The 26,701-nt window shown below is 38.4% G+C and overlaps 1 protein-coding gene across 5 annotated transcripts in view; it reads right to left on the minus strand.

Moving 5' to 3' along the window:
- The window catches only part of ATAD2 (ATPase family AAA domain containing 2), a 38,335-nt gene that overhangs the window by 2,648 nt on the left and 8,986 nt on the right, over positions 1–26,701 (minus strand). For 4 of the 5 annotated variants that reach the window (XM_049827106.1, XM_049827134.1, XM_049827124.1 and 1 more), the window contains 23 exons: positions 24,882–24,975; positions 23,814–23,898; positions 22,829–22,942; positions 22,241–22,349; positions 21,132–21,251; positions 20,111–20,219; positions 19,772–19,887; positions 18,294–18,468; positions 17,564–17,652; positions 17,057–17,216; positions 15,523–15,613; positions 14,779–15,093; positions 13,413–13,539; positions 11,835–12,018; positions 10,113–10,298; positions 8,698–8,830; positions 8,355–8,551; positions 6,966–7,125; positions 6,487–6,609; positions 6,252–6,401; positions 3,399–3,803; positions 2,587–2,711; positions 90–218 (listed from right to left, as the gene is read on the minus strand). In XM_049827106.1, coding sequence (XP_049683063.1) covers positions 90–218; positions 2,587–2,711; positions 3,399–3,803; positions 6,252–6,401; positions 6,487–6,609; positions 6,966–7,125; positions 8,355–8,551; positions 8,698–8,830; positions 10,113–10,298; positions 11,835–12,018; positions 13,413–13,539; positions 14,779–15,093; positions 15,523–15,613; positions 17,057–17,216; positions 17,564–17,652; positions 18,294–18,468; positions 19,772–19,887; positions 20,111–20,219; positions 21,132–21,251; positions 22,241–22,349; positions 22,829–22,942; positions 23,814–23,898; positions 24,882–24,975 — 3,496 coding nt within the window. Of the gene's footprint in view, positions 1–89; positions 219–2,586; positions 2,712–3,398; positions 3,804–6,251; positions 6,402–6,486; positions 6,610–6,965; positions 7,126–8,354; positions 8,552–8,697; positions 8,831–10,112; positions 10,299–11,834; positions 12,019–13,412; positions 13,540–14,778; positions 15,094–15,522; positions 15,614–17,056; positions 17,217–17,563; positions 17,653–18,293; positions 18,469–19,771; positions 19,888–20,110; positions 20,220–21,131; positions 21,252–22,236; positions 22,350–22,828; positions 22,943–23,813; positions 23,899–24,881; positions 24,976–26,701 lie in introns of all 5 variants that reach the window. The other variant, XM_049827114.1, reaches the window with a different exon arrangement.

Raw genomic sequence — 26,701 nt, forward strand, 5'->3', positions numbered from 1 at the left:
GAGTCATGCTAAATGAGAGCACACATACATATGCATAGCACACACATGCATACCAGTGATAGAAAGTGCTACAAGACAAAAAAATTTACCTGCACTAATTCAGTTTTGTTGTAATCTTCCCGATGTTGGTAAATGCACTGACTAAGAATGGCATATAGTTTTTCCAGGTGAAATATATTGAAGTCGTTAGTTACCGCAGTGATAAAATTCAACAGTTGCTGAAGAAAAAAATAGAAAAGTACACGTTTAGAATAACGCAAGATCCTTTGCATAGGCTCTTTATGTTTTCAGAAGCTAAACAGTAACAATAACAACACAAGTGACATCCTACTTATATAGTTAAATAAAATATAAGTGGCACTTCAGAGAACAGATTAAATATCTCCCAAGATTTAACTGGAGAAAATGAGTTAGTTTTTCATACTTCAGAGAAAAGGAAGGCTTAAATTTCAGACAATATTTTATTACTAATCAATCTATCACAACGATCATAACTGCGAATCAACTGCTTCCAGAACAGCAGGGAGTGACACAATCCACTTTGTTGCAAAGTAGCTGCCACAGCAAAGCCACAGTTGCATTTCATTAGAGGAAGCTGTTGCTGCATCACAGGGCACCGTAAAATGCATCTTTGGAAGCCAGGCTACAGGTCTTCTACATACAGCTGTGCCAGCTGGAAACGGAAGCATCTTTAAGGTGCTCACTGTTACCCATTAGCTGAATGTGCACTGTGCCTACAACTCAGCTGGCAGAACACACTGCTCAAGTGTCTGAACCAGATCAGGAAGCAGATCAGTTAGCTCCTACCTTTAAACTGAAGAGTGGGTAAACTAGCAGAGTGACTCTGCCTGTAGCAGATTACCAAACTCTCACACAGTCATTTCTGTTACCAAAGATGTGAATGTGATCATCTCTGGGAAAGCAACAGTGACAGCACGTTCTTCCACTGCTGCAGCCATTCAGTGTCTGTGTGTTGTGTGAGGCTGTGAAGATGTAGCTGAAGAGGCAGCCATACCGAATGAAAATATTACTGCCTCACAACTGCCCGTCATCAAAATCCACCTCCCTCAGATCAGCTAACAGAAAATTTAAGTATTCCCCTGAACTTCATTCTATATAATAGGCAGATAAGATGCACAAAAACTAGGCAGCGTGCTTTCAGCTGCTGCAAACAGAAAAGGTAGGATGTGACAGAGGTGTATGGTCAACATCCTGCGTGAAACTATTTCTAATTGCTGCCACATAGGTGACTGCATGCTCTTCTGTATGTTCATGAAGTTCTACGCATATTACCAAGCAAATAAACAAACAAAAAAAAACCCCAAACAAACCCAAGCAGCTACATTTTGGAGGTTCACCTGGCTTATTCACTGCAGGTGAGTTCCAAAGAGGCTCTCTTTGGTATGAGCAGCTAGTTCCAGTGGCACCCATGTTAGCAAAACAAGTTTTCTAAGAGACACGTTTCAGGACCATGGCTCTCCTCATATGTATGTTTCAGCTTATATAAAGGCTCTACTGTACTACTTCTCCAGTAGGCAGTAACTTTGGAGCACATGCTATTAAGCACCCTGACTCTATGAAAAATCTATGTGGCTTCTCTACATACACAGGCAGACATGAACAACAAAACCCCCTGAAATCTGCTTCTTTAGGAAGCCAGCTTTAAAAAGTTAGTTTCACCTCTACAAATTAGGTCACAGCTTAAAAACGCAACAGAAATTCTGTTAAAAAGCCCCTCCACCAAAGGGGATCCCTATCTGGTCACATTCTCCCCACACAGGGGAAACATCCATGTAATACTCCCTTTCCCATCATGGTGGGTAAACTTCAACCCTCCTCTGCATTGGCCAACTTTCGGGACTCCAACCTAGCAATTTTCCTAATTTTCCTCACTGCAATATCCCCTGAAGATCAGGTCCTTGTTCTACCCTCTCCAATTAATGCAAAAGAACCTCCTTCACTCGCTGCAGCTAGGCCCATTTTTAACCCTTTCCTCAACAGTAGCCTAGGATAGCAACTTCTCTCCTACAAGGGACTGGAAAACCCTTATAACACTGTAACTGTATGAATGCAAAATTCTGACATTGGATTTTGAAAGAATTTCAGAAAAGTAGGTATTAGTATTTTATGCATGATGAGCTTTATGTCAACCTGCTAACTTCAGGTTTAAAGTCATCACTGCTAGAAATAAAGGTCCTTTTCAGGTTCCTAATAAATGAAAACATGCAAAAAGCAAATCAAAACAAACCCCCAAATCCATCATAAAAACTGTTAGGATATTAATAACCAACAGTACTAGCAGGTTATCAATGGGCTATTTTAAAATTCAACAAGCCCTTTTAAATTAAAAATTAGGTAGAGAACACAGTCTCCTAAAGTTTAGTTCACCAAAAGCAAGAAGAGTCTACACCAGGTGTGGAAACATAACAGTCATAGTCCATTACAAGCTGAATTATTTCACAAGCTATATATCCTTCCCATAAATTGCTTTAATTGGCATTGGTTAACAACTGACTTAACTTACAACTGCACACGTAGCAAGAAAACATCCTACTTCAGAATTAACAAAATTGAAATTAGACTTACTTTGAGCTCATAGAAATCCACAATCACTGGCTGTGGAAGAATTTCCACTGCTTTCTCAACATACATCCCTTGTTGCTCTTCTACCCAAGAACATCTCGCATCAGTCATACAGTGTACCCATGAATCTGGAATGACACAAATTTCTTATGTCAGGATTTCTGTTTATCTCAAATACAGTATCAGTGAAGTATCCTGTACCTGAAATACAGTCTCTCTCTGCAATGACAGAAACAGAACTGTTACATTTTTTTCACTGAGAAATGTTTGACTTTTACTTTCTTGCTGGCAAAAGTCACTGCTCCCTAAAAATTAGAAACTCAAGACACAAAAAAAGCGCTAGAGGAAAGGGCAGGGAAAACCAGGAAAAATATATTGTCACGTTGTCATTACGGCATTGCACAGTAAAACTCCAGAGTAATTTAGATTAGGAAACACATCTTACATTGCAAACAATAAGACGTAAAGTCTTCTATTCCACAGGTGACTCTGGGTCCACGCTGCTTGAAGCACAGCTTTTTAGCTCACATTGCTCATTATTGGGAAGATAATCGCACAATAAAAGTCAATGACTGTTTTTCAATTAGGTACCATTTCAAAAACAAACCAGAATCAAAAAACCAGCAGCTGCAGAAAAACATGAGTTTGGCTACCATAACTACAGGGGCAGCATCATTATGCACACTGTGTGTTGATTTTAGAGAGATACACCAGAACTAACAGAACAGAATTAAAGAAGGGTAAAACCTAATAAATAGTGTAATCCCCCTCCGGAAGAAAAAGAAGCTACATGACTTGTTTGACCTTTCACTTACCATTTGAATCTCCATCTTCAGAACTTTCTGGTATTTGGCAATCCATCATGTCACTTTCCTTTCTTAGGTCTGAATGTTCAGGAAGCATGACACTCTTCTTTCCAGAAGCAGATTTAGCCACAAGGATAACTCTCCCTCTTTCATTTTCTGTCCCAGATTTATTTTCATTCCCATTTTTCTGTCGTTCTTGAAGTATGTTTTCATTGTCTTCCATAGGGCAATCCGGTGAGGGCTCAACTTCAGTGTGATCCATGTTGGTAACATGTTTTTCTTGAGACCCTTCATCACTCTCTACTTCATTTTGGTCTTCTGGAACTTTATTCTCTTTATTGAACTGAAAATTCCTCCTCTTTGTTGTGATATTTGGAGACCCTTTGTTCTTTTTGCGTTTTCTTTTTGACATATCTACAAAGAGATATCAGAAAAAGTAATCCAAAACATTACCAAAACAGTTCTTCATTCAAAATCCAGCATCCTCATCTTGCTTGACTTAAAGGAAAATGATCAAAGCAGCTCATTGTCTGTCTCCCTACATATGTCTAGAAGGGAGCTGCAAGTTAATGAGGTCAATTTGCTATTAGATTTTAAAAAGCCAGCTACAGAATTTCATTCACAAAACCATCAGTTTTGAGATGTTATGAGCAGAAAATTCTTACTTTAGATAGCAAGTATTACTGCAAAGCAAGGTTATTAGGTGAAGTTGCTTACTGTCTTATTACATGAACTAATATAGATGAACAATAGAAAAGCATTTGGAGATGAGCCCTTCTTCAAATCTGTTATAAAGCTGTAAACTTCAATAGCTAAACACATGTTGGGCAGAGTTAAAGAGACAATTTTAAGGGAATATTTGCTGGAGAAAAAACTGTCCGTAAAGACTTACACCTCGTATGCTTTCTGATTCAGTTAACCTTGTTTAAAACAAACTTAGCATTTTTGCCTTCCAGAAAACCCCAACATTCTTTGTATTCACGGAGTACTACACAAAGCATATGGGTAAAGTCACTGGCAAAATTCCCAGTCATGCCAGTGAGACCAGGAAACGTCACACCACATCATACATTTTAACTGAACGAGACCCAAGTCCCTTTGTTCCTTCATGTCCTTTTCACAGGAAAAGTGAGGAAATAATGATTTTTCCTTTACGTATCTATTATTATTGCTCCCCTATTTTCTTCCCCTTTCTCCCTTCAATTGGAAATCACAGTAAGAGGTGTGTATTGGGTTTGTGTGGCAGGGTTTTGGTAGTGGGTGAGGGACTACAGGGGTGGCTCCTGTAAGAAGCTGCTAGAAGCTTCCCTGGCTCCAAGACAGACCAGCCTCTGGCCAAGGCCGAGCCCATTAGTGATGGTGGTAGCGCCTCTGAGATAACGTATTTAAGAAGGGGAACCTGGAGCAGGCGAGGAGATTAGAATGTGAGAGGAACACCTATGCAGACACCAAGGTCAGTGAAGAAGGACCATTACCGTCATGGGCAAAACAGATTTGACTTGGGGAAAATTAACTTAATTTATTGCCAATCAACCAGAGTAGGGTAATGAGAAATAAAACCAAATCTCATAACACCTTCCCTCCACCCCTCCCTTCTTCCTGGGCACAGCTTCACTCCCGGATTCTTTACCTACCCCTGCCAGCGGCACAGGGGGACAGGGAATGGGGGTTACAGTCAATTCATCAGACATTGTCTCTGACCCTTCATCCTCCTCAGGGGCAGGACTCATCACACTCTTCCCCTGCTCCAGTGTGGCATCCCTCCCACAGGAGACAGTCCTCCACGAACTTCTCCAACGTGGGTCCCTCCCACAGACTGCAGGGGAATCTTCGCTCCGGCGCCTGGAGCACCTCCTCCCCCTCCTTCTTCACTGACCTTGGTGCCTGCAGGGTTGTTTCTCTTACATGTTCTCATCCCCCTCTCTGGCTGCAGTTTCTGCACCCACTGCAACTGGGTTTTTTCCCTTCTTAAATCTGTTCTCCCAGAGGTGCTACCACCGTCACTGATGGGCTCAGCCTTGGCCAGCGGCGGGTCTGTCTTGGAGCCGGCTGGCATTGGCTCTGTCAGACATAGGGGAAGCTTCTAGCAGCTTCTCACAGAAGCCACCCCTGTAGCCCCCTGCTGCCAAAACCTTGCCACGCAAACCCAATACACCTGTGCCGCTAAAAGGAGAAGGAAGAGAAAACTGAGAGTGGAGTTGAACCCGGGAAGAAGCGAGGGGTGGGGCAAAGGTGGTTTTAAGATTTGGAGTTTACTTCTCCTTATCCTTGTTTCGATTTGATTTGTAGTAAATTAAATTGATTCCCCCACCCCACCCCCCAAGCCGAGTCTGTTTTGTCTATGACCGTAAGTGGTGAGTGATCCCTCCCTGTCCTTGTCTCGACCCACAAGCTTTTCTTTGTATTTTCTCCTACCCATCCCACCGGGGGGAAGGAGTGAGTGAGTGGCTGCATGGTGTCTTGTTGCTGGCTGGGCTTAACCCACGACAAGGTGATATGGATTTTAGCATCTGAACGCAGGGAAGGGAAAAATACTGTTTCATATAACTAAAAACTAGTTTTAGAAACTGCCATATACAACATTTTTGACTTCAAGAGGGAGCAATTTAGGAGCCATTAAATGTCAGTTGGGCCATCAAGGCCAGTGTCTTACAATGTAAACCAACCACTGTACTTGAACTTCATAACCATAGTGAATGGAGGACCTCTGGATATATCCCACATTTTGAAGCAAATTAAAAAAATGTAATGCCTCTGGCATGAGAATGAGGCATCACAGAAACCCGTTATGTCACAAGAACAGAGAAGGTATCATTGACTTTAGCATCTTCTCTAAGAAAGTCTGAATAAAATGCAACTTGCCATTAGAGCGGGGTGTGCTGGAATCTACAGGTGCTTCTGGCATCTTCATTTTTTCATTACACTTTGGGTCTGTTTTCTTACACCCAGGAACAGAGTTCTGCTTTGGCATTACATGGTAGGAAGACGGAGCACACTTTGAAGAGCCACAACCTTGCAATAAAGAACAGAGAGCAAAGAATTGTGTCTTGCGTTGTTCATTGACAAGTCATAAAATCCTTAGCATGAAAACACATACCTCTTTTCTTACGAGATTCTTTAATTTCTTCGCAGCGTTGCTCAAAATCTTCATCCAATTCTTCCTTCACTATGCCATATGCAGTATCTCTCAAAGTACAAGCTCTGTGCCTAATGAGACGACCTGAAATTTTATAGTCAGAACTGAGTATTTTCTACCAGCCAATGAAATATTTTATTTTGATTACTTAGAAAGATTCTGCTCTTTTCATAGGTAGGTTCTGAAAGGTTATCTCAGTGTATATTTTCAGCATAACAACATAAAAGTCAATTATTAAAGCAAAAGTACTAGTTACTGATCAACACTTCCATCACAATTTCATGCCCAAGTAGTTTAAGCTACAACATTCACAACCTGGCAAGAAATGCTCTCTGTGGATGTTTAAAATGGTCTAATCCCAAGTCTACTGTCCACAGACAACATTAATCAATTATTACATTTTAAATTTTTCCAAATTAGGGATAAAAACATATCCTCACCTCCAGGATCTTTAGCTGAGTTGTACTCTAAAGCATTGGTACAGATTAGATTGATGTCTTTCAGAAAATCTTTTGCAGTTAGGTACTGGTGAAAGTCAATCTTGGCAACAACTGTCGAAAGGTCCATGGGGTGTTTAATAACTGCCTCATAATCGGGTACCTACAAATGAAATATATGTGCTCAGATACTTAGCACAGTATCTACCAAAATTAATTATTTTAATAAAGTCAAAAGGACTTCTTAAAAACTCCAAATATTTGTGACACATTCAAAGATGCAAAAATTAACCAGTTAGTTTCTTCAAAATAGAAGGGCTATTTTAACTGGCTTTGAGGAGACAGACTAGGAGAGGGAAAAAAAGAAGCAGGGACGTCCGAAGCATCTGTGGGGCACAGAAGGGAACAGACACCCAGAGTGGGATTCATTTCGCTTGCTTCAGAACATCACAGCAAAGAAACCTTTCTCGGTAAAGTCACCGGAGATTGTCTTTGTTGTTGGCAGCAAGAAAAAGGCTGCAGGAATTGCACCTTTATATGTCCTGGGCATCTACTTTAGAATGAGATAACTGGACCCAGAGGTGCTGATTGCTTTACTCAGACCATAAAAGGAGCCTAATGACTAGATTAGACAAGGACATCTATGTTTGTTTAGATTATTCACATCTCAGAAACTGAAAGTAAAGACAACTCAGTGGATGCTTAGGGGAACAGGACTTTGCTGAAATGCAAAGCTATATTAAAACCTCAGATCACTTTGAAGTATATGCCCCTGGCTTAGACTTATTCAATAAATTAAATGAGAAAAAGAGACATAAGAAGTGCATGGGAGGGCGAAGAAACCACACAGTCCTTATGGTTGATCTTATACTGAAGAGCCCCAGATGAAGCAGAGAATAGAATCTTTAAATTTATTTTAAAAACTGCTGCTTCTACTCCTGTTCTCACAGAAACTATTGACAGTCAATTAAAGAGCTTTAAGCTTTATTAGAACAGTCCTACAGATACTGTTTATAATTAGTACTGTAACATGCCTACGTATCAAAAGCTTTTCATGAGCAAACTGTGTTGGTATTTGGTCTAACTGGCAGTTGGACTAGATGATCATTGTAGGTCCTTTCCAACTGAAATATTCTGAAGTTCCAAAGACATTTTAGAAGGCTTTCAGTGAATACTCAAATTAGACATTTGAGAGCCTTAAGGAGTCAGCAAAAGTAAAAGCAAAACTCACTTCCTGCTTCTTGAAAAATCAGAATAGTATGGTCCCAAAACCAAAGATAAACCTTCCTTTTTAAAAGAGGATAAAGAGCACACAAACACTAAGAAATAAACACACAGAGAAATTACAAATATACGCAGATAAAATAGTATTGCAGATCAACACCAATTTACCTCCTCTGGGTCAATAGGCTTTGTAAATGCTTTGAAACGTCTGTCAACAACAAGTCTATCAGTCACATTCCTTAAGAAAATCCGAAGTTCAAGCAATGTATCCTCCTCCTGCTCCTCCAGCCGTCTTATTTCTTCCTCTGTCAGCTGTAGCGGTTTAGGTGGCGGTGCTACAGGCAGTACTTCCAATGGCCGTCGAGCTTAAATTAATCAGAAATTTTTAGACAATTTATGGTACTCAAATACAAGCACATGAAAAGGTATTGATTGAAAATTTCCACCAAAGCAAATACTGTATAGCTATTAACTTACAGTTAGCAAAGTTTTATACGTAAAATATCCTCACCTGCGTTGTTTTTTGATGCAGGAGGTTTAGCAACTTGATTTACAACTAAATCCTCAAAAAACATTCTTCTTTCGTCCTTACTAGGCAACTCAACTTTGAAAACTTCATAATCATTAATAAACAATTCTTTTATCTAAAGCATGAGAAGAAAAAGATATTTCACATGTAAGGCCACACAAAATCATATTCTATTCCAAAAAGATAAGTACCTTTCTAAATTAAACTAAGTAATAATCTGGACAAGACAAACTGTGAAAAGTTACCTTCTTGGCCTTAAAAGACTAGATTTTCATAGGTTAGCATGGCAAATTAAAATACCTTCTCTAAGGAACACCTCTAGAGTTAGAGCTCAATGAAGGGACCATATGACACACTGATGAAGTAAGTGGCGACGCTCACCACCTCCAAGACTGCTTATTTTGTATTTACCCTACTTGCTGTCCTTTAGTTTGAATCTCTATGGGAGCTATACAGGGGACAGGCAGGGTTCAGCAGACACTGGACAACTTTTTGGTAAGGTGGTGGTTTTGGTTTTGTGGGTTTTTTTAATTAAGTGAGGTGTCTGAAGTTGCATACTTTCAAGTTTTCCTCCATTTTTCAATCTCTACTACCAAAAAGTATAGAAGGAATTTCAATATTTATTTTAGACGGAATTTACTAACAGCATAAAAACTTCTGTAGAAAGTTAAGCCCTTTCAAAGCATTTGATAATAAACACGTCTAGGTAAGCCTTTTCTCTCCCCCTCAGTAATTGAGACAAAATAATCACACCAGCATATTCACATTTTGAACACCGTCCTTTAACGCACAGTCTCAGATGTCTAGAAAGCTAAGCATGCACTCCTATTGAATTTTGTTAAGGAATGCAAATAAATATTTATTTCCAAGTTACTTAAACAGAAGTTGGAACTTAGCTTTCTAATTTGTAAAGCTTTCACCTATATGAAGAAAGAAATTGACATTTTTATTAACGAATTTACATTTGAAATTACATTCCATCATTAACAGCATGACCACCGTACTTTTTCAGTAAAACTATATTTCATTTTCTAGTAAAAATATCTTTTTCCCATTTACATTTCAAGCACTGTATATTCTTGACTAAGTACATACCTAACCATCTTGAAGTCACTGGAATTATTGTCTGAAGTAAATTTATACATATGTCTAATAAACATGAGTGTGTGAGAAGAGAGAAAAAGTTGTGTCAATGTCAATCTCTTTACTCAGAAAACACTTTAGTCAAGTGCTTTCAGCATTGTTTTGTCTAAACAAATTTTAAAAGAGCTGGTTAGGTTGCCTGAGTAATAGCAGTATGAATTTGCTTAAGAGTGCACAGTACTCCACTGCTTAAAGGATTTATAAATTAACAAGAAATTGAATAAAAAAGTAAAAAAAAGTATCGACAGAAATACCTCTTTTGGGAGATCTTCGTGATGCACATCAGCTGTTGCAAGCAGCAAAACCGGAGCAAATGTTGGAATGTTTTGCAGTAGCATTGTAAAAGTAGCTTTCAATGTAGTTGCAACAGCCTCCCACCACAAATGGATATGTGGGATATAAATTATACTTGGTGCTGTTCTTTGAGCTTCTCGCATCAACTGGTAAAATGAAAGCTTAGATAAGAAAACTAAACCATGCAGAATAGGCTAATAACTAACTACATATCAGTCAAACTATCTCACAAAATAGGAGTACATGAAGCCAAAATATCAAAACAAACCAACAAAAGAACAACTTCTTAACAGTAAGATAAAATTTTCACTTTGACTCAAATGGAGACATTGCTACATAGACAGAAACAGACCTGAATCTCTGCCTGATTTCAAAACTACTTAGGTGTAAGGTAACTCCTAAACAGCCTCACAACTCAGCTGGTGTGTTGGTGTACCTGAAAAAACAAAACTAACCCTTCAGCAAGATGTATTAGTCTGGGTAAATTGCTACACGACTGCAACTACACCATTTTCAATTCAGAGCGGGCACATATCCAAGTCAGTCTGAAGCACAGTCTGAACAAACAAAGACCTATGTGAAAAGATGAGGGCTGACATTGTAAAAGAAGTCTGGTTACAATTCATAATTTTATAAGAAGTGACCAGTCTTTAGCCCGCCTGAGTAGCTAAATCACTCGCAGCCTCTCATTACCAAATGATCCATCAGACCAGATTACGTGCTTTGGAAGACCACACACCATTGCCTACAGATGGTACCTCAGTCACAGAAGACAACATGCATCTAGCACATGAGGGAAGTGGCAACAGTTCTTTCACATGACAAATTTCTCTGTGCACCCCTTCGGATTATCAATATTCAGGGAGTTCCTGTCACAACATGGGAAGCGCATGTGCTATGCTATATCCAGGCAGTGACTAGATGTGGTAGTTACATGACCGCAGATGCAAGCATCGCGTAACAAAAAAGGATTTGATCCTCTTACATGACAAATGAGTATCCAATCATGTAATATGTCTGTCCTTACTTGTACAGCTCTCAAGTGCTGCTACTAAAGGTCAAAATATTTTAATACAGTGATGCCAAACAACGAAATGGATTTCCTGCCTAGAAGTAACAAGGAAAACAGCTTATATTTAATTTTCCTAGTTAGGAAAAACACACCAGTGTACAAATATAAGTGTTCCATGAATTTTAACACTTTTACTGTACATACTGCAGCAGTACAAGCTGTATATGTAAAAAAGAAACACTTCTTTTCCCCAAAACCTTGATCGCCTTGCAAATATAATAAAAAAGAAGGCTACAAAAAAGGCATGACGCAGTCAGGCTGATGCAAAGCCATCTACTGGGAGCACAAATTCTTAAGAAGCAATGAAAAAAACCTCCTGGATCCCACCAAGACCAGCAGGATTTCTTGCCATAAAGAAGAGTTCATTAGCAGCACCTCCCATCTTACTGAGCTGCTAGCAACATCTTCACTGTTCAATTTGGAATGGAAAATATGGCCTTGTATAACATCCTTATTTGGTATCACTCTATCTAGAAAAGTGGATTTTCAGACAGAAGTAAACATAAGAGCACATTCAAACCAGGCCACCTCCATTAACAATGAATTTTGCTTACTTTACTAGTTTATATACAGTTCATGAATCCTATGAGATTAAAGAGAAAAAAGATACCTGTGCACATGTTTCTTCTGGTGATGTGACGCTAACAAACAAAACGGATAGGTCTAGTGTATAAACTGGAAACTTTTCTAGGGCATGTATTACTGCAGGTGCCAAATGAGAGGTTTGCCCGTATCCTGGCTCTCCAACTAGTAAGAACCGTGGCCTGCAAGATGTTGGCTGGTAATAAGCATTTCTAGAACAATAAGAAGAAAACAAGTTTAAAAATGTTAAGTGATGAATAGGCACAGAGATGTTAAAGGGTTTTTTTCTATACACTTTTTTTTTTTTTAATTGGTAAATACTCTCCATATTCCAGCAAATAATAAGCTGGTCTGTGATCAGGAAGACCATCAAAGCCCATTGTCTTACAAACTTGTACCATACCTCCTCTAAGAAATCCTGCCAATCCCCAGCATGTCTGCTATTTGTTTGGCTGGGTTAAGTAAGAGCTCTTAAATCCCACGGGGGACTGTCCAGCTAAATACACAACAACTGGTCAGTAACCTGATATGGGCGAGAATAGCAACTCTCTCTCTCAGCACACACCAATCTGGATCTCTTCACCGCCCACACCAATTTTCAGTAGGTCTTGAGTTTAAGTAACGGTGAGATCTCTACATCTATCAAGTTTAGCTGAAATTTGGCCACAGTTACTGAAGATGGTGGGAAGCAAGGAGCAGAACAATAATTCTAGAGAAAAAATATTGTAGGCACTGAAACACATTACCTGTTATCTGAAGAATTACACAATTGGATTGGTTAAATTACGGCAGTACACTAAATGTGTATAATATTTATATTTATTTTATTCAGTCATTCTAATTGTTTCACTTTGAATTGTGTATTAATTTCCTAGTAATCTTGCTTTACTAGCATAAAACATATTTGTGAATAGCATTTGTTTTTTCCACCACAACACTGTTGTATCTTTACTGGGTGAAGTCAAAGATCCTAGAGACCTAACCAACCGCAGCAGGTCAGAAGATTTTCTGGACAGCACAGCAATAGAAATTGAGAAAAATAACTGATGTAACAGTGATGACAATAATCTGGTTTTCAACTGTTGGCTTATACGACTTCCACATTAAAATGTCAAAAGATTAACATGAACTTAGTAGGTTAAAGGTACAAAACGCAGACATTGTTTAAGTTTTTCTCACAGTGTTTTAACACACCATTTCTCAATTTTGTAGCTGCTACATAATTCACTACTGGTTTAACACTCTTGGAAGGTAGAAGGGCATAAGATGGCTACACAAATCCATAGCATTTTTTTAGCTAAAAGGACAGACAGTAGATTTCTTCAGTCTTGAGTCTGTCAAGGAATACCATGGATTAAATCACACGTTCTGATAGTCTGTGGACCACTTTGACTTAGGAAAAGAGGGCTGCGCCATTCAGTTTGATGGGTTACGGCAGTGTACTCTCTTAGAACATTAATACTCAGCTGGATCTTCACATTTACTTCTTGCAAATACTGATCACCCCCCCCACACACACTTCACTCCATCTACCACCCCTCATCCCAAAACTGTTTACAGACCCAGCCATCTTAAAAATGTAAACATAAAGGGGACAAACATTTACCTGCTAAAATCGAGGAATTTTTTCTTTTGTCTACCAGGCATTTTATCCTTTGGCTTGTCTTCAAAGATTGACAGTGATTCCTCATCACTGTCAATTGCATCATTACTTAAAATATGATTTAAATTGTCTGAAAGACAATAGAGATTGGTTAACTTTCCTGAATAGTCTGTATCTCGCTCTTGCATTAATACAGTTTCTAAATCAGTGCTGGAAACCCCTTATCTTGTATTTCTTCATTTGAGGGCACATGCTGAATGCTATTTTCTGAAGAGTTCATCCTACCACAGACCTAAGGAGATTGCAGAAGTCTCTACAAAGCTGTCTTAAGTCCCATGATCTCCATAAGGCATATCTCTCCATTGGTGAAAACTTGGGAGTTTTTTTTCCTTAGAATAAAGATGATTAGGAACAACTTCTGTAGTATGTAGACGCCTGAAAAACCCAGCAAGGCCATAGACTTCCATTTGTCTAGGACTAGGGAGAGTCAGAACATACAGACCAACACATCTTCTAAATAAGGCTCCTCAAAGATCACCAAAGGAGGAGACAATGGAAGGCAGACAACAGAGAGGGGATGCAATTACCAGTCTCCTAGCTTCTCTGCTTTTATTTTGTTGGTGGATTTCTGCCTCTATTTTACCAATGCAAATTCATCTCCCAGCTCTAGTCAGAGTAATACTAGTAGGATATTCTCAAGGGATTAGCATAATAACTAACCACAGATCTCCATTAATCAGGAGTGGAGTGAGTTTATCAACTTATTTGCTCTCACCAACTGACAGACTAAAGCTGATCAAGGCTGATGCAGTCAGGAAGGTAAGCTCACATATGCTATGCAAGCCAAGCCCCCAGGTATACACTACGAAAACATTCTCATCTCATGTGCAAGTGTACGGTGTGATGCACAAACATTTAAATTAAGAGACTATGGTTAAAAATCATGATAGCTAAAACAGTATTTAGCTTAAACCACTTATACTTGTATTGTGGTCCTGACATTCTTCAGATAGGAATTAGAAGCATTCATGTAAAAATGCCCTTCTCCCCTCATTTAAACATTTATTTTGAAGGAGGTGCCTCATACATTAAACCTTAGATCCATCCCTACAAATGATAAATATGTTAGCTACTGCCAGAAACAGGGTGATGCAGTAGAGAACGCATAGTTCTCTACTTCGTATTGTGAGTCATTCACAGCTCCCATCCAGCACTTCAGTTTAGAATCCAGAATAAAAACGACGCACGACATTCCTGAAATAAAGGTGTGCACATGCGTATTGTAAAATTCTACTGTCATTACAGCTGAGAGGTTTGTGTATGTTTTTGCTTTGGCAGCATTTTTAAGAAATTAACATTATCGTTATACCTTGCTGTTGGTCCTTCTTTAGTGCAAGCTCTGCATGGGGAAATACTCTCTGCAAGGCTTGTAAAATTCTTGCTAGTGTGTTTTCAAACAGTGGTTTTGAAATAGGTGATAGCGCTTGCCCAGGTGAAGCTACAGCCCTCTGTGAAGCTGGAACAGTCTTCTGCATGGCCGTGACAAAATCCTTTGCTGTTATTTTAATAGAAGAGACATCTAACTGCAGTTTCTCGCTACTTTTGTATATCTGAGGATAGCGGCGGCGCAAAGCACAGAGGGCAGCTTCAGCACATAAGGATTTAATATCAGCACCACAGTATCCTAGTAAACAAAACAAGAATCAAATGTTATGTCAGTCTCAGATAAGTCAAGGCCAAGGTTTCCAAAGCGCAACACTGAAAGACTTTGTATGCAGCCAAAAAATGACAGATAAAAGAGACTTTAAAGAGTTACTACACTGCAGAGAAGTTTTGTTAGATGGCTTGCAACCTGATATCCTGCGCTTATGAAGCGGCCACCTAATCAAAACTTTGCTTCTGAGGAAGATGCCCAAAACCCATTCAATGTTCTGAGAGACAAAAAGAAAATTCTAAGAAAAGAAACATCAAAATTTGTTTGCTCCCAAGGCATGCCAGCTGCCTCACTGCCTCGGTCTGCGGCAAGGCACAAGAGCTTGGGTACTGCCTGGTACAAGCTCAGATTCCTTAGGACTCAATCACATGCAGTAACTCATTTTGTTTTCAAACTTACCAACACACTTTTCAGCTAGCTCTTCAAGAAACGTGTCCAATGGTTTAGGGGTCCAGTCTCTTGTGTGAATCTTGAAAATCTCTTTTCTAGCCTGGAAATAAAATGGTTGCATTTTAGTATGTACTAAGTTTTCTCTTCAAAAAATTGAAAACAACACAAGCCCCCTCACATTAATACAAATACTTTTCTTATCTGCTAAACTTTTCAGTATTTTAAAGTTCACTTAATATGCTCTCTGCTTTTTCAAGCAGGAAATTTAATAATTCTCAATTTGTTACATTAAACGTTTTCTGGAGGCCTGCAGTGAAATAAAAGGCATTTATAGCTTCCGTAAAAAGTAATTCTCCACAAGTATGAGACCTAATGATCGTGAGGAAAAAATTGTAGTAAAAAACATATCTGCAAATCGACATTTTTCATCAAAGAAAATTTTCTCAAATTTAGCAAAATTTCATGGTGACATTGTCATTAGTTCATCAAATTTGTTCTTCTGCCAGTTCATTCAAGGAAAACAGTCCTAGCACTACATTTCAGATTGCTACAAAGAAGAACAATAATTATGACTCAAACTACTGTCACTGATCCAGAAAATGTCAAATGTTGCCTGTCTCCATCTCTGATCTTAGCAAGACTTTCATTTAAGTATTTCCTGGTACACACGTTAATTATGGCATATTTCTAGAATTCTTCCACAGTTTCATGGCACCTCTTCTCCTGTTCCTGAAAGCAGGTAAAAACTGGAGACAAATGTTTGTTTAATACACTGTTCAGTGCACTTTTACTAGCCTTCAATCCAATAAGCATTTTATCCTTTTTCCAAAAAGTGCTAATAAAAGAAAAAGAAGTATCGGTGATAGCCAGAGAAAAAACACAAAACCACAAAACCACCTGTGCAGCGTACTTCACATCTTTAGCGAACTCCCTATTAATAAGCACCAGTAAGAATGTCAGATCTTGAAATACTTAGAGGTATCTCCCAGGATACCCAGCCTGGGAACAATCCAACACAGGTATGTCCACTATCCATTCATAAACCAAGAACAGAGAACAAGAGCGCTCCAGGGTGAAAGTGCCTAAGTGGATTAAATAAATAAGCAAAAATGAACCACTTTGGGAATGAAAAATTTTAATTTGCTCTAGCACCAGCCTTGATAATTTTTTGTTAGCAAAAAGGAATTCTTATGTCCATACCAGTTCTTTCATTTTCAAGATGAGACAGCAGTAATTTATAGTCAATTCATACACTCATTCTTTCTTAAACATTTCAGTGACTAGCAGCATCCCATCTTCTTGGCTGGTCACAGTGAAACCAAAACTAATTATAGAACTAACTACTTGTTGAAGTCATCTTACTCATACATATTCAGTACCAGATCTGCCCTCCACAGTACAACACGGTCTCTCCAGACATCCCTCTTTTGTCCAAGTTGTACAATACTGGTTTTGACTTTAACTGATCCATGATACTGCACTGTTACATGGTTTTGTTATAAAGATGGACTTTGCCACATTAGCATTAAGGTTAAGTTCTGACCTCTTTATTTGGCAAGCTGAAGAGGAACTCTCGATCAAAGCGTCCAGGTCTTCGTAAAGCAGGATCTATGGAATCCAGTCTGTTGGTGGCTCCGATTACCACAATCTCTCCTCTGCTGTCTAAGCCATCCAGAAGTGCCAGAAGTGTTGATACAATAGAGCTAACAGAAAAATACAATTTTCATTCACTGGTTTAGTAAATTTTGTTACGTTCTATATGACCTTCTCCAATAATCACTCAAAAAGGACAAGCTTTTAATTGATGAGATGCTGATTAGTGAAACACTCATTTTAAGACATAAAAAAATAGATAAGGTAACACAGGCCTTGTGCTGATATCATGCTTAGTGAATTGTTTTCAATTACTGTTTAAAAATCATCTGAAATTTAGTAGCATTGAATTACTAGTTTTCAGGATAAATGAATGTGTCACATAGAGTTAAATAGGCTGTGGTTGTCTTTTCACAAAGATCAAGCAGCTTCTATGTAGGTACAAAAAATGTACTACCTATGAATTTGGTCTTGTTTACTGGACCGTACAGGAGCAAGACCATCTATCTCATCAAAGAAAATAATTGAAGGTCGCATCTGGTAGGCCTAGAATGAAAACACAGGAATATTGATCTAAGTAAAACAGCACTATTTTAAGGAGAAAATGCATGAAAAACGGTATGGCTGGAAAGTCACTGAAACTAGATTTTTCAGACTAGCATCAGGGATCTCTACTAATTGATCTAATGGAGTAAGTGGCACAAGTAATGGAAGACAGCAGCCTATGTCAACCCACTGAGACTGGGTGACAGGAAACAAATCATAGCAGTAGTTTTTACAGCTATTTGGCAACCACCGAGAACAGAGCCGGGACTTAATTCAATTACAGATTCTGGAAGCAAGCTTCTGTTATGAATTTAAATGACCATGCTTTCAGCCTCCATCAGTTTCCCTCTGATCTAAAGACACCATCTCTGGCCTCTTGAAACCTTTTTTGTGGCTTCTTTTTTTTTGAGGAAGGGAGCAGGGGTTTGCTTTGTGAGGTTTTCTCATTTGTTTCATTAATCTTTCACAATACATCTCAACATTCAAGCCCCTAAAAAACCCACTAAAAAAGGAAACACTAACCATCCCATTTCAGTGGAAGGAACTGACAAAACACGAAAAGGAGCAAGGTCTTAAAAATACTGACCACAGAAAATTACAGTTACAACTCAGACACAACATATGGCACATTTCAGCCTTACCTGATCAAACAGTAAACGAAGCTGTCGTTCAGATTCCCCCACCCATTTACTCAGGCAGTCAGCACCTTTTCTCATAAAAAAGGCTATTCTCCTGTCTCCTTGGCTACATTCATTAGCAAGTGCACGAGCAACCAGTGTCTTTCCAGTCCCTGGTGGACCATAGAATAGACAGCCTCTGCAATTAAAAAAAAAAAAAAAAAAAAAAAATCACATAAGAAAAAAACATCCCGGAAAAGTACCTATTACAACCCCCATCCCTAAAACACACATTTCTTCTCTCCTAAACAAAACACTTCATGTATAAGCAACAGTAACAGCTGAAGTATGAGAAAAGTCAAAACAGATGAAAATTTTGTGTTCCTACACAATTCCACAAGGCAGCAAATGAAACAAATGAAGAGGATAACGCAGATGTACAAAACCTTGAGAAAAGATCATAGAAGACACTTCCAAAACTGTCAACAAACTAACAGTGGTGGCTACAGCACAGTGGAGCCAAACAAGAACAAACTTCAGCACAGAATCTGAGACTGAGCTAACTTATAAATCACCAGTTCATTTTTCAATGATGCACCGCATATTCATTCTTGTTTTCACAAAAGACAAGATTTGATAGTGAAGCATTTCATTCTCCCTTAAAAAGCTTTAAGTTACTGCATTTGGTCTCCCAGACCATTCACTGCTGATGTAAAATAAGGAGGAAGTCTAAAGCTGGGAGGGTATTTTGCACTTCCAGGTAAATACAGCCTTCAACTAGAAAAGCTAATACACTGCTGTTTCAAAAAGAATTTCAATGAATAAAGAAGCAAAACAGTGAAAGATTTTCTTTTCACTATTTGTAATACTTTTAAAGTTACTGAAAGCAAAGAATATAAAGTCATATTTCCATATACCATGACTGAGTTTTGCTGACCAAGAACATATAAAGCTAACAATTAACTCTCTAATAATTTCATTTAATAACACAGAACTAATTTAGCTGTGTTAGATGTGGACAGATTCTTATTTTAGCCCAAGTACAACAAGCACTGCAAGGTTCTAGTTGCAAGTCCTATCAATTGTAAAATTGATACATGAGCACTTGGGGGTGGGAGTGGGTGGGAGAGAGTCAGTGGGAGAGACAACTAGACTTCCAAGCAACAAATTAAATTTCAATACCAGTAGATAATTCCTTCCTGCTTATAAACCAACCAAGTTGATTTGTACATATAACTCAAAACAAAAACACCCCAACCCCACCTTTTAAAGGCAAGACACTTTTAAAGTATATTCTCACAACACAATAAATCTTTAAACCTACATATAATTCTATCCAAGATTTTGACATTGAAAATTTAAGAAATTGCTTTTTACTACTGCTAAAAACCCCATCAACACTGCTGAAAATTTTGAAGAATGGAAACATATTGATATCTCAGTTGAATATTCTCCTGAAAATAGGTAAATTAGAATTTATAGTTTTAAACAGTGTCTGTTACCTTGGAGGTTGGATTTTGAATCTGTCAAAGACTTCTGGGTAAAGCAGTGGAAAAACAACCATCTCTTTTAAAGCAGAAATGTGGTCAGAAAGACCACCCACACCATCAAATCGTACCTAAAGATAAATTCAACAGAACACATTTTACATGTTAAAGAAAGCTGCAATCTCGGTAAGGTTCCATCAGAAATTATATGTCAGCACAAAGGAAACGTTCTGCGCAATTCTCAGATTGCTTGAGAGAAAACTGTAAACCAAGGTAGTTGTAGATGGCACATTATTGAAAGCTTCTACAAACACTGGAAACATCTCACTGACACAATGAACTAAAAATACTTACCGAACAATCTATTTGCATTGGATCAACATCAGCCAGACTTGCTCCAATTTTCATTCGATCCTTGTGAATTCCCTTTAAGTCATCTTTCCGAAAGTTTAGTGGAAGACACCTGATTTGAATTAAGGAGAAAGAGAAAGGTAATTTCTAACTTCAGATGCAGATTTTTGCTTTTATAACGATGGCAAGTGAATGCGGAAGACCTTATAAATAAGCATAAACTTCCTAAATAGTTAAATATTCATTCAAATTGTTTTATACTTAATGGCCACAAGTAAATAAAGGAAAATGGTCACTCCAGACATTAAACTGAGTTAATTATTTTAAGAACTCTTAGCACGTACGAATATCCATACCAGTCAACACAGCACATACATGAATGCAAGTTATTCCATATGCGGAGACCAGGAACTGACCTTGATTTGTGTGATGGAAGAACTCCCCCCAAAACACACTGCCATCTTTCAAGGATTTTTGCTTCTACATTCAAAAAGTTACAGCCCAGGGAGATACTTATTTCAGTATGGATTAACATTATAAAGGCAGCCCACCACTGCTGGTCCTTCCTGAGGACTTTGGGATGTGTGTTCCAGAAGACACACATCTGAAAGGCATCGGGCTGAAAACTTATTTGTTAGATTGTTAGTAAAAATAGTGTTTCTAGAGCATTTGTTAAGTAACAAAACCTCTGTCATTTCCTCTATTTATAATATTTTCTGTTACGGTGGTTTTCTTTCTGAATAAACTACTGTAAAGCAGAGCAGCAGTAGAATTTTACATTAAAAGATTACATAAAAGTGTTCCTCCCTGCACTCCTGCCTAGAAATCAGATTGCTTATTAAAAATCAATTCTAAAAATCCAATTTTAGGGAGTCCAGTTACAGTTGTCAGTATCAACAGATATGATTAAATATCGCCACAATTTAGAAAGACTACAAGATGAAGAGGATAACACTTCATGGTTAGGCAGATGCAAACTCCTCCCAAGTAGATCCTCCCTCCCCTATTCTCCAATTTCATTGACCTTCTTAAATTTCTGTTACGGCTGCGCTTCCTACGCCTCTCAAAATGCTCTTCATCATCAGATGAGGATGGTGAGGAAGAGGAGGATGTGGAATCACTGTTGTGGGCTGCCTGCTTCTGTCTGCAAACATTTAAACAAACAAGTAAAAAAATGAAGTACACACTAAGTAATATAAAAATTTAAGTGAATTCTATCTCAGAATTTACCCTGAGATCCAGTAAGTTTCCAGATCATTGTACTCCTTATGAATCTGATTTCAAAGTACATTACATGATTTTCCTTGTGACAGTAAAATTTAATTCTTCTTAGGAAGGTAAAATGTTTAACTATTTTGCAAGAAATTTCATAAACAAATTACTCATTTTGTCCAATCTCTCTCTCTCTCACACGCACAAATCGAGTTTCACTTAGCATCATGTATCCACTCTGTGATATATAAACCTTTTTAGCTTATTTAAAAATTTGCTTAAAAAAATCCTTCCTTCCCTAACTGTCTGCTTTCAAGGATGCTAAACAAAGGGCTCACATCTAGCAAGAGACGACATTCTCCATGCTCTAACTGCTTACAGGATCCAAAACCCCTTTGTCATTGCTATTGCAATTTATAATTTATGATTTCACTTAGCATTTTTCTTAAGCAGAGTTTCATACAGAAACATTAACTGATTCCAAAGAGAAACCAGAATCAGTATTTGAGAGATAAAAAAAAAAAAAAAAAAATCCATTAAAACTTCAACACAGGCTCTCCCTCTCAGTTTTTCAGTTTTAAGAAAGTAATTTGTATCCTTCAAGATTAAGTAGTCTAAGATTGTCAGAGGGAGATTCTGGCTTCAATTCCAGAACAAAAGAATTTCAGTTATACAATCTCAGCCACAACCTCCATAATCACCTTATCAGTAACTACAAATACTTTTTAAAAAAGTCTAATGGCTAAAAAGAAGTATAGCCTCCCCCCATATTTGTTTTCTTTATACCCTCAGACCACCACAGCAATAATCATACTATTAATCTGTAATTACCACCAATCCAAAAACCCTTTAAAGCATTATTCAGTAATATGACTGACAGCACTATTGATAAATAAGAACTGTCACTACCCATACACCAACCTGTTAGTTCTTTTGCAGCAAGAGTCTTGTGACTGGCTATTTCTAAATGAGTATCTCTGTCTCACAGGCGAAGACCGGCCCGAAAAATAAATCTTACGTTGTCTTGGTTCTGTTGAAAGCAAAGAATTTAGAATAATTTTACAAACAAGTTGAAGAGAAAGCAGGATAGTGAAAGAGGTGGAAAATGTGATGTGTTTCACCTATCTCTAATTTCAGGGGAAGTTTCAAGTGATTGGGGGGGGCGATTTTTTCTTTTTTTTTAATCAGTGCACAGTAGAAGTGAAAAAACACACACCTGCTTTTTAAGGAGAATTGAAAACCACGAGAATAAGATTGTCAAGTCTGTTTAATTACTATTCTTTCAAGGATACATAGATCATTATTTTACAAAAAAACAACAATAAGTATGCCAAATGGCAAAGAAATATAACATGCACAGGATATATGCATTTAATAAAATTTATTTGCAGAATGAAGGTAAGAAATTTAAATAGAAGTTGAGTGTGTGTATATATTTTCATTCAAAAAAAAATATCTCACTTATATGCAAGAAATTAACTCCTGAGAGAAACTGTGCGCATAACCTACTTTCCAATGGAGCTTGATAGCGCTCAACAGTTTTCCTCTGCCGAAACTCGTAACGCTTTCGAGTGTCTTCACCATCCTCATCTTCTTTCTCTTCACTTTCTCCTGAGGAAACTACTGTATATAGACATAGCATTCAACTGTTTAAGTACGGTTGCAAATTATATTAAATTCAAAATGCACTACACAGATGCCTATAGGTTTTACTATTACCTTCTTGTTAATGACACAATAGATCTGAAAACCTGCAAAACCTTAAGACCAATTTATGCAAGACACATTCCAGAAATTATAAAACACAGAGGAGCATACATATAGATATTATTCTGTCCTCGCTGAAATTGCCGGATGACTTCTCATCGGTCTTAGTAACAACAATTCTGTCATCTTGCTTAGTTAAGATACGGCTCCTACAAAACCCACTATTTTCAGAAAGAGAAAGGTTCCTCATGTTATTTCTCACTAAGTACAGGGATGACAGGTCCTAATTAGAGGCCTGGATGGCAGGACAACAGCTCCCACTGACGACCTGCTAAACACAAAAATGAACAACACTATCTTCTCCCCTGCTGATCCTCACACTCAAGAGGAGCTTTCCATACACATCTGGCAGCCCACCTTACTTCCTGAAAATCCTCACTGTGCTGCTCAAAACCGTGAAAACTGTCATGCTCCTGCTGTAGCAAGATCACTCTTTCTTGTTCTGAGTAATACCATCGATTTCTTTGTATTCCCACCTGTCCACAGCCATCTGTTGCCTTTTATCTTGTAAGCATTTTGGAAAAGCACTGATTTTCTTTTTCCTCTGAATACCTGTTCTGAGCTCACTACATTACAGCCCTAGAGTCCATGGCTATGGCTTGTAGTGTCAACAGCAATACAGATATTTTTAATAGATGAAAAATACCCAGAAGTTCAGCTTGTCTCAATTGTTTAAGACAAGGCTTTTGGCTAGAGTATAGTAGAGAAAATTTAAAACAGAACTCACCTACGATGTCACCTTGATTATCAGCTATTTCTTCATCAGCTCTTTGGATTTCTTTGTTTCCTCTGGAGTACCTATTAAGGTTTTCCTAATTAAAAGAAACAAGAAGGATCAGTCACAAATACGCAGAAAACCTGACATGGGCATATTTGCTGCCTATATAGTAACATCAAGGCACTCCATATGCACAAAAGATTAAATTGATGTACAGGAGAAAATAGGAACATCATTCTGGCACGCAGGATTAGTAACAAGAATTTCTGCTCTAAAATAGGGTTTAGTACATGTGATAGTTAAATACTTATTTAGATACAAAACTGAGTGTATCAATTAATCACACGTTAATAATCCAAGAGCGTGGCAGAACCCAGGAAAAAGCAATTCCTAGCAGACAAAAAAAAATTTCATATGGGCATTTGAGAGATGATATACAAAGTACTATGGACAATTCTGGTTTCATTTAAAAAAAAAAAAGGAATTCAGATCTAAACAAAAAACTATGAAAGCAAGCTATGAAGATGTTTAAAAACTGAAGTGCCTGCCATTCAAAAGGACAGTAGAAGAACTTAATTTAATAGAGCAAAACTAAGACAGAGGAAATACGATTGCTGTATATAATTTTAACATAAGTTCCTCTAGGGACAGAGCACTACTTAAGCTCACAAGCAAGGCTGACACAAGAACAAACATAGATAAAGCAGACATCAATGAATTCAGTTTTTAGTAAGATTTGAAGTGAAAACCCAAGCCCTGAAACAGCTGTTTGTAAACAGTGTCCATTCAAAAATCATAAGGCAATTCAGAAAGCGTAGTATAAGACATGTATTTCAGCATATCACTGCTATTTCATGTCTTCTGAAGAAGAGATTTCCTCCACCCTTAAAGCGCATATGTAGCATGACCATAACAGTAAAATGTTAAATTATAATTAGAGAGCAAAAACAAATGTTATTTTAGACTACACTATTTTTTGGAAGAAGTTATTTCAGCTAAATTAAAATTACAAATAAACAATTTCCCTATGTGAAATACACTACTTATACAAAAATAGTAAAGTAAATTAGTATCTACTTCTGGATCATGGAACACCCCAAGGCCTTCCATCATTCGCCGTCTACGCATCTTCTCCATGTCATCCATTTTTTGCAAAACTGCTTCTGCAGTACTAAGATAAAAAGTTGACATGTAAGAGCAAAGATAGGCAAGTACAAAAACCCCCATTTAAAACAGTATGCATAATGAGTATGACATTTTAATATAGTATGCACAAAGCAAGAGTCATTGACACTTAGCCAAGTTTTTAAACACTACTTAAAAATTAGGTCAAATGTTTACTTTTTATAGAGAGATCTAAGAACAAGCGTTTGAGGATTTGCAAACATACACTGTTTTCAGGTTTATTTTCCCCTCTTGCTGAACACAGTAAAAGAAAAATAAAATCTGTTTTACTAGGAAAAAAAGAATTCTTAACATCATAAGATAAGTAAGATAACAGAAAGAAGTTATGGCAGTTTTTAATAGCACTTAAGTTGCTCCGTGTGGTAGCATTAAATATCCCACTGCTGTTACACCTCACAAACCTTTTAGAAAACAATGTCAATTTGAGCTTCACAAAGACAATTAAGCCATGGACAGACAGGCAGAAACACTAGGACTACTTCGCTTTGGCTGTAACCAACTTTCCTCAGTATCTTAACTCAACCGAGCGTTATAAAAATATTTGTTAGCATGGAAGAAAAGTTAATTAAAAATTAAGGTGCTTCTGATGCTAAGAAAATCGATTTAGAGGGCAAGTTAAATCTACTGAAAGTCACAACATCAAGTGATCATTTTGGTTCACAAGACAACACGTAAACCCACCCATCCTATACATCAAAGATGCTCTAGTATGAAGATCTCTCCACAACTGGCAATCCCAAAATGAAAACACCAGTGGCCAGTTTAAACACTGGCTGTGCCCAAATTCTTTACACACAAAGCACCTTCCAAACACATCCTCCTGCGCACACTCTCAGACCTGAAAGTCTTAAACAGCCACAAGCACCTATTTCCAAAAAACTCAGGTTAAACAGCTTGGCTGCAAAGTACAAAGGCCCACACCTTACAGTAATCAATACACTAACAATAATTGCAGGACATACCAGCACAGGCAGCAGAAGAGAAGAAGAACTTGCCTGAACAGTGGCAGTTAGAATGTTAGGAGCAAATTCTAACAACATTCTGAGAGTTCCGAACCAGGCAACCGTGGTGGAACTCTACTACTGAAGGCAACTGCAGCCCAGCAGTTACCACAAGAACACTTCATATACGTAGGGTAACGTAGGGAACTCTCAGCCTAACCACTTGTACTGGTTTTGTGTGGCAAGGTTTTGGTAGCGGGGGGGGTTACAGGGGTGGCTTCTGTAAGAAGCTGCTGGAGGCTTCCCCTGTGTTCAGGGGAGCCCATACCAGCCGGCTCTGAGACGGACCTGCCACTGGCCAAGGACGAGCCTATCAGCGATAGTGGTAACGCCTCTGAAATAACACTTTTAAGAAGGAAAAAAAAGTTGCGACAGTTAGAAACAGCCGCTGGAGCAGAGAGTGAGAACATGTGAGAGAAGCGGCCCTGCGGACACCAAGGTCAGTGAAGGAGGGGGAGGAGATGCTCCAGGCGCCGGAGCAGTGGAGCAGATCTCCGTCTGCAGCCCGGGGAGGACCCCACGCCAGAGCAGGTGGGTTCCCGAAGGAGGCTGTGACCCCGTGGGAACCCCGTGCTGGAGCAGGCTCCTGGCAGGACCTGTGGCCCCGTGGAGAGAAGACCCCACGCTGGAGCAGGTTTTCTGGCAGGACTTGTGACCCCGTGTGGGGGACCCACGCTGGAGCAGTGTGCTCCCGAAGGACTGCACACCGTG

This window comes from Accipiter gentilis, chromosome 2 (assembly GCF_929443795.1).
Source record: "Accipiter gentilis chromosome 2, bAccGen1.1, whole genome shotgun sequence".
NCBI lineage: Eukaryota > Metazoa > Chordata > Aves > Accipitriformes > Accipitridae > Astur > Astur gentilis.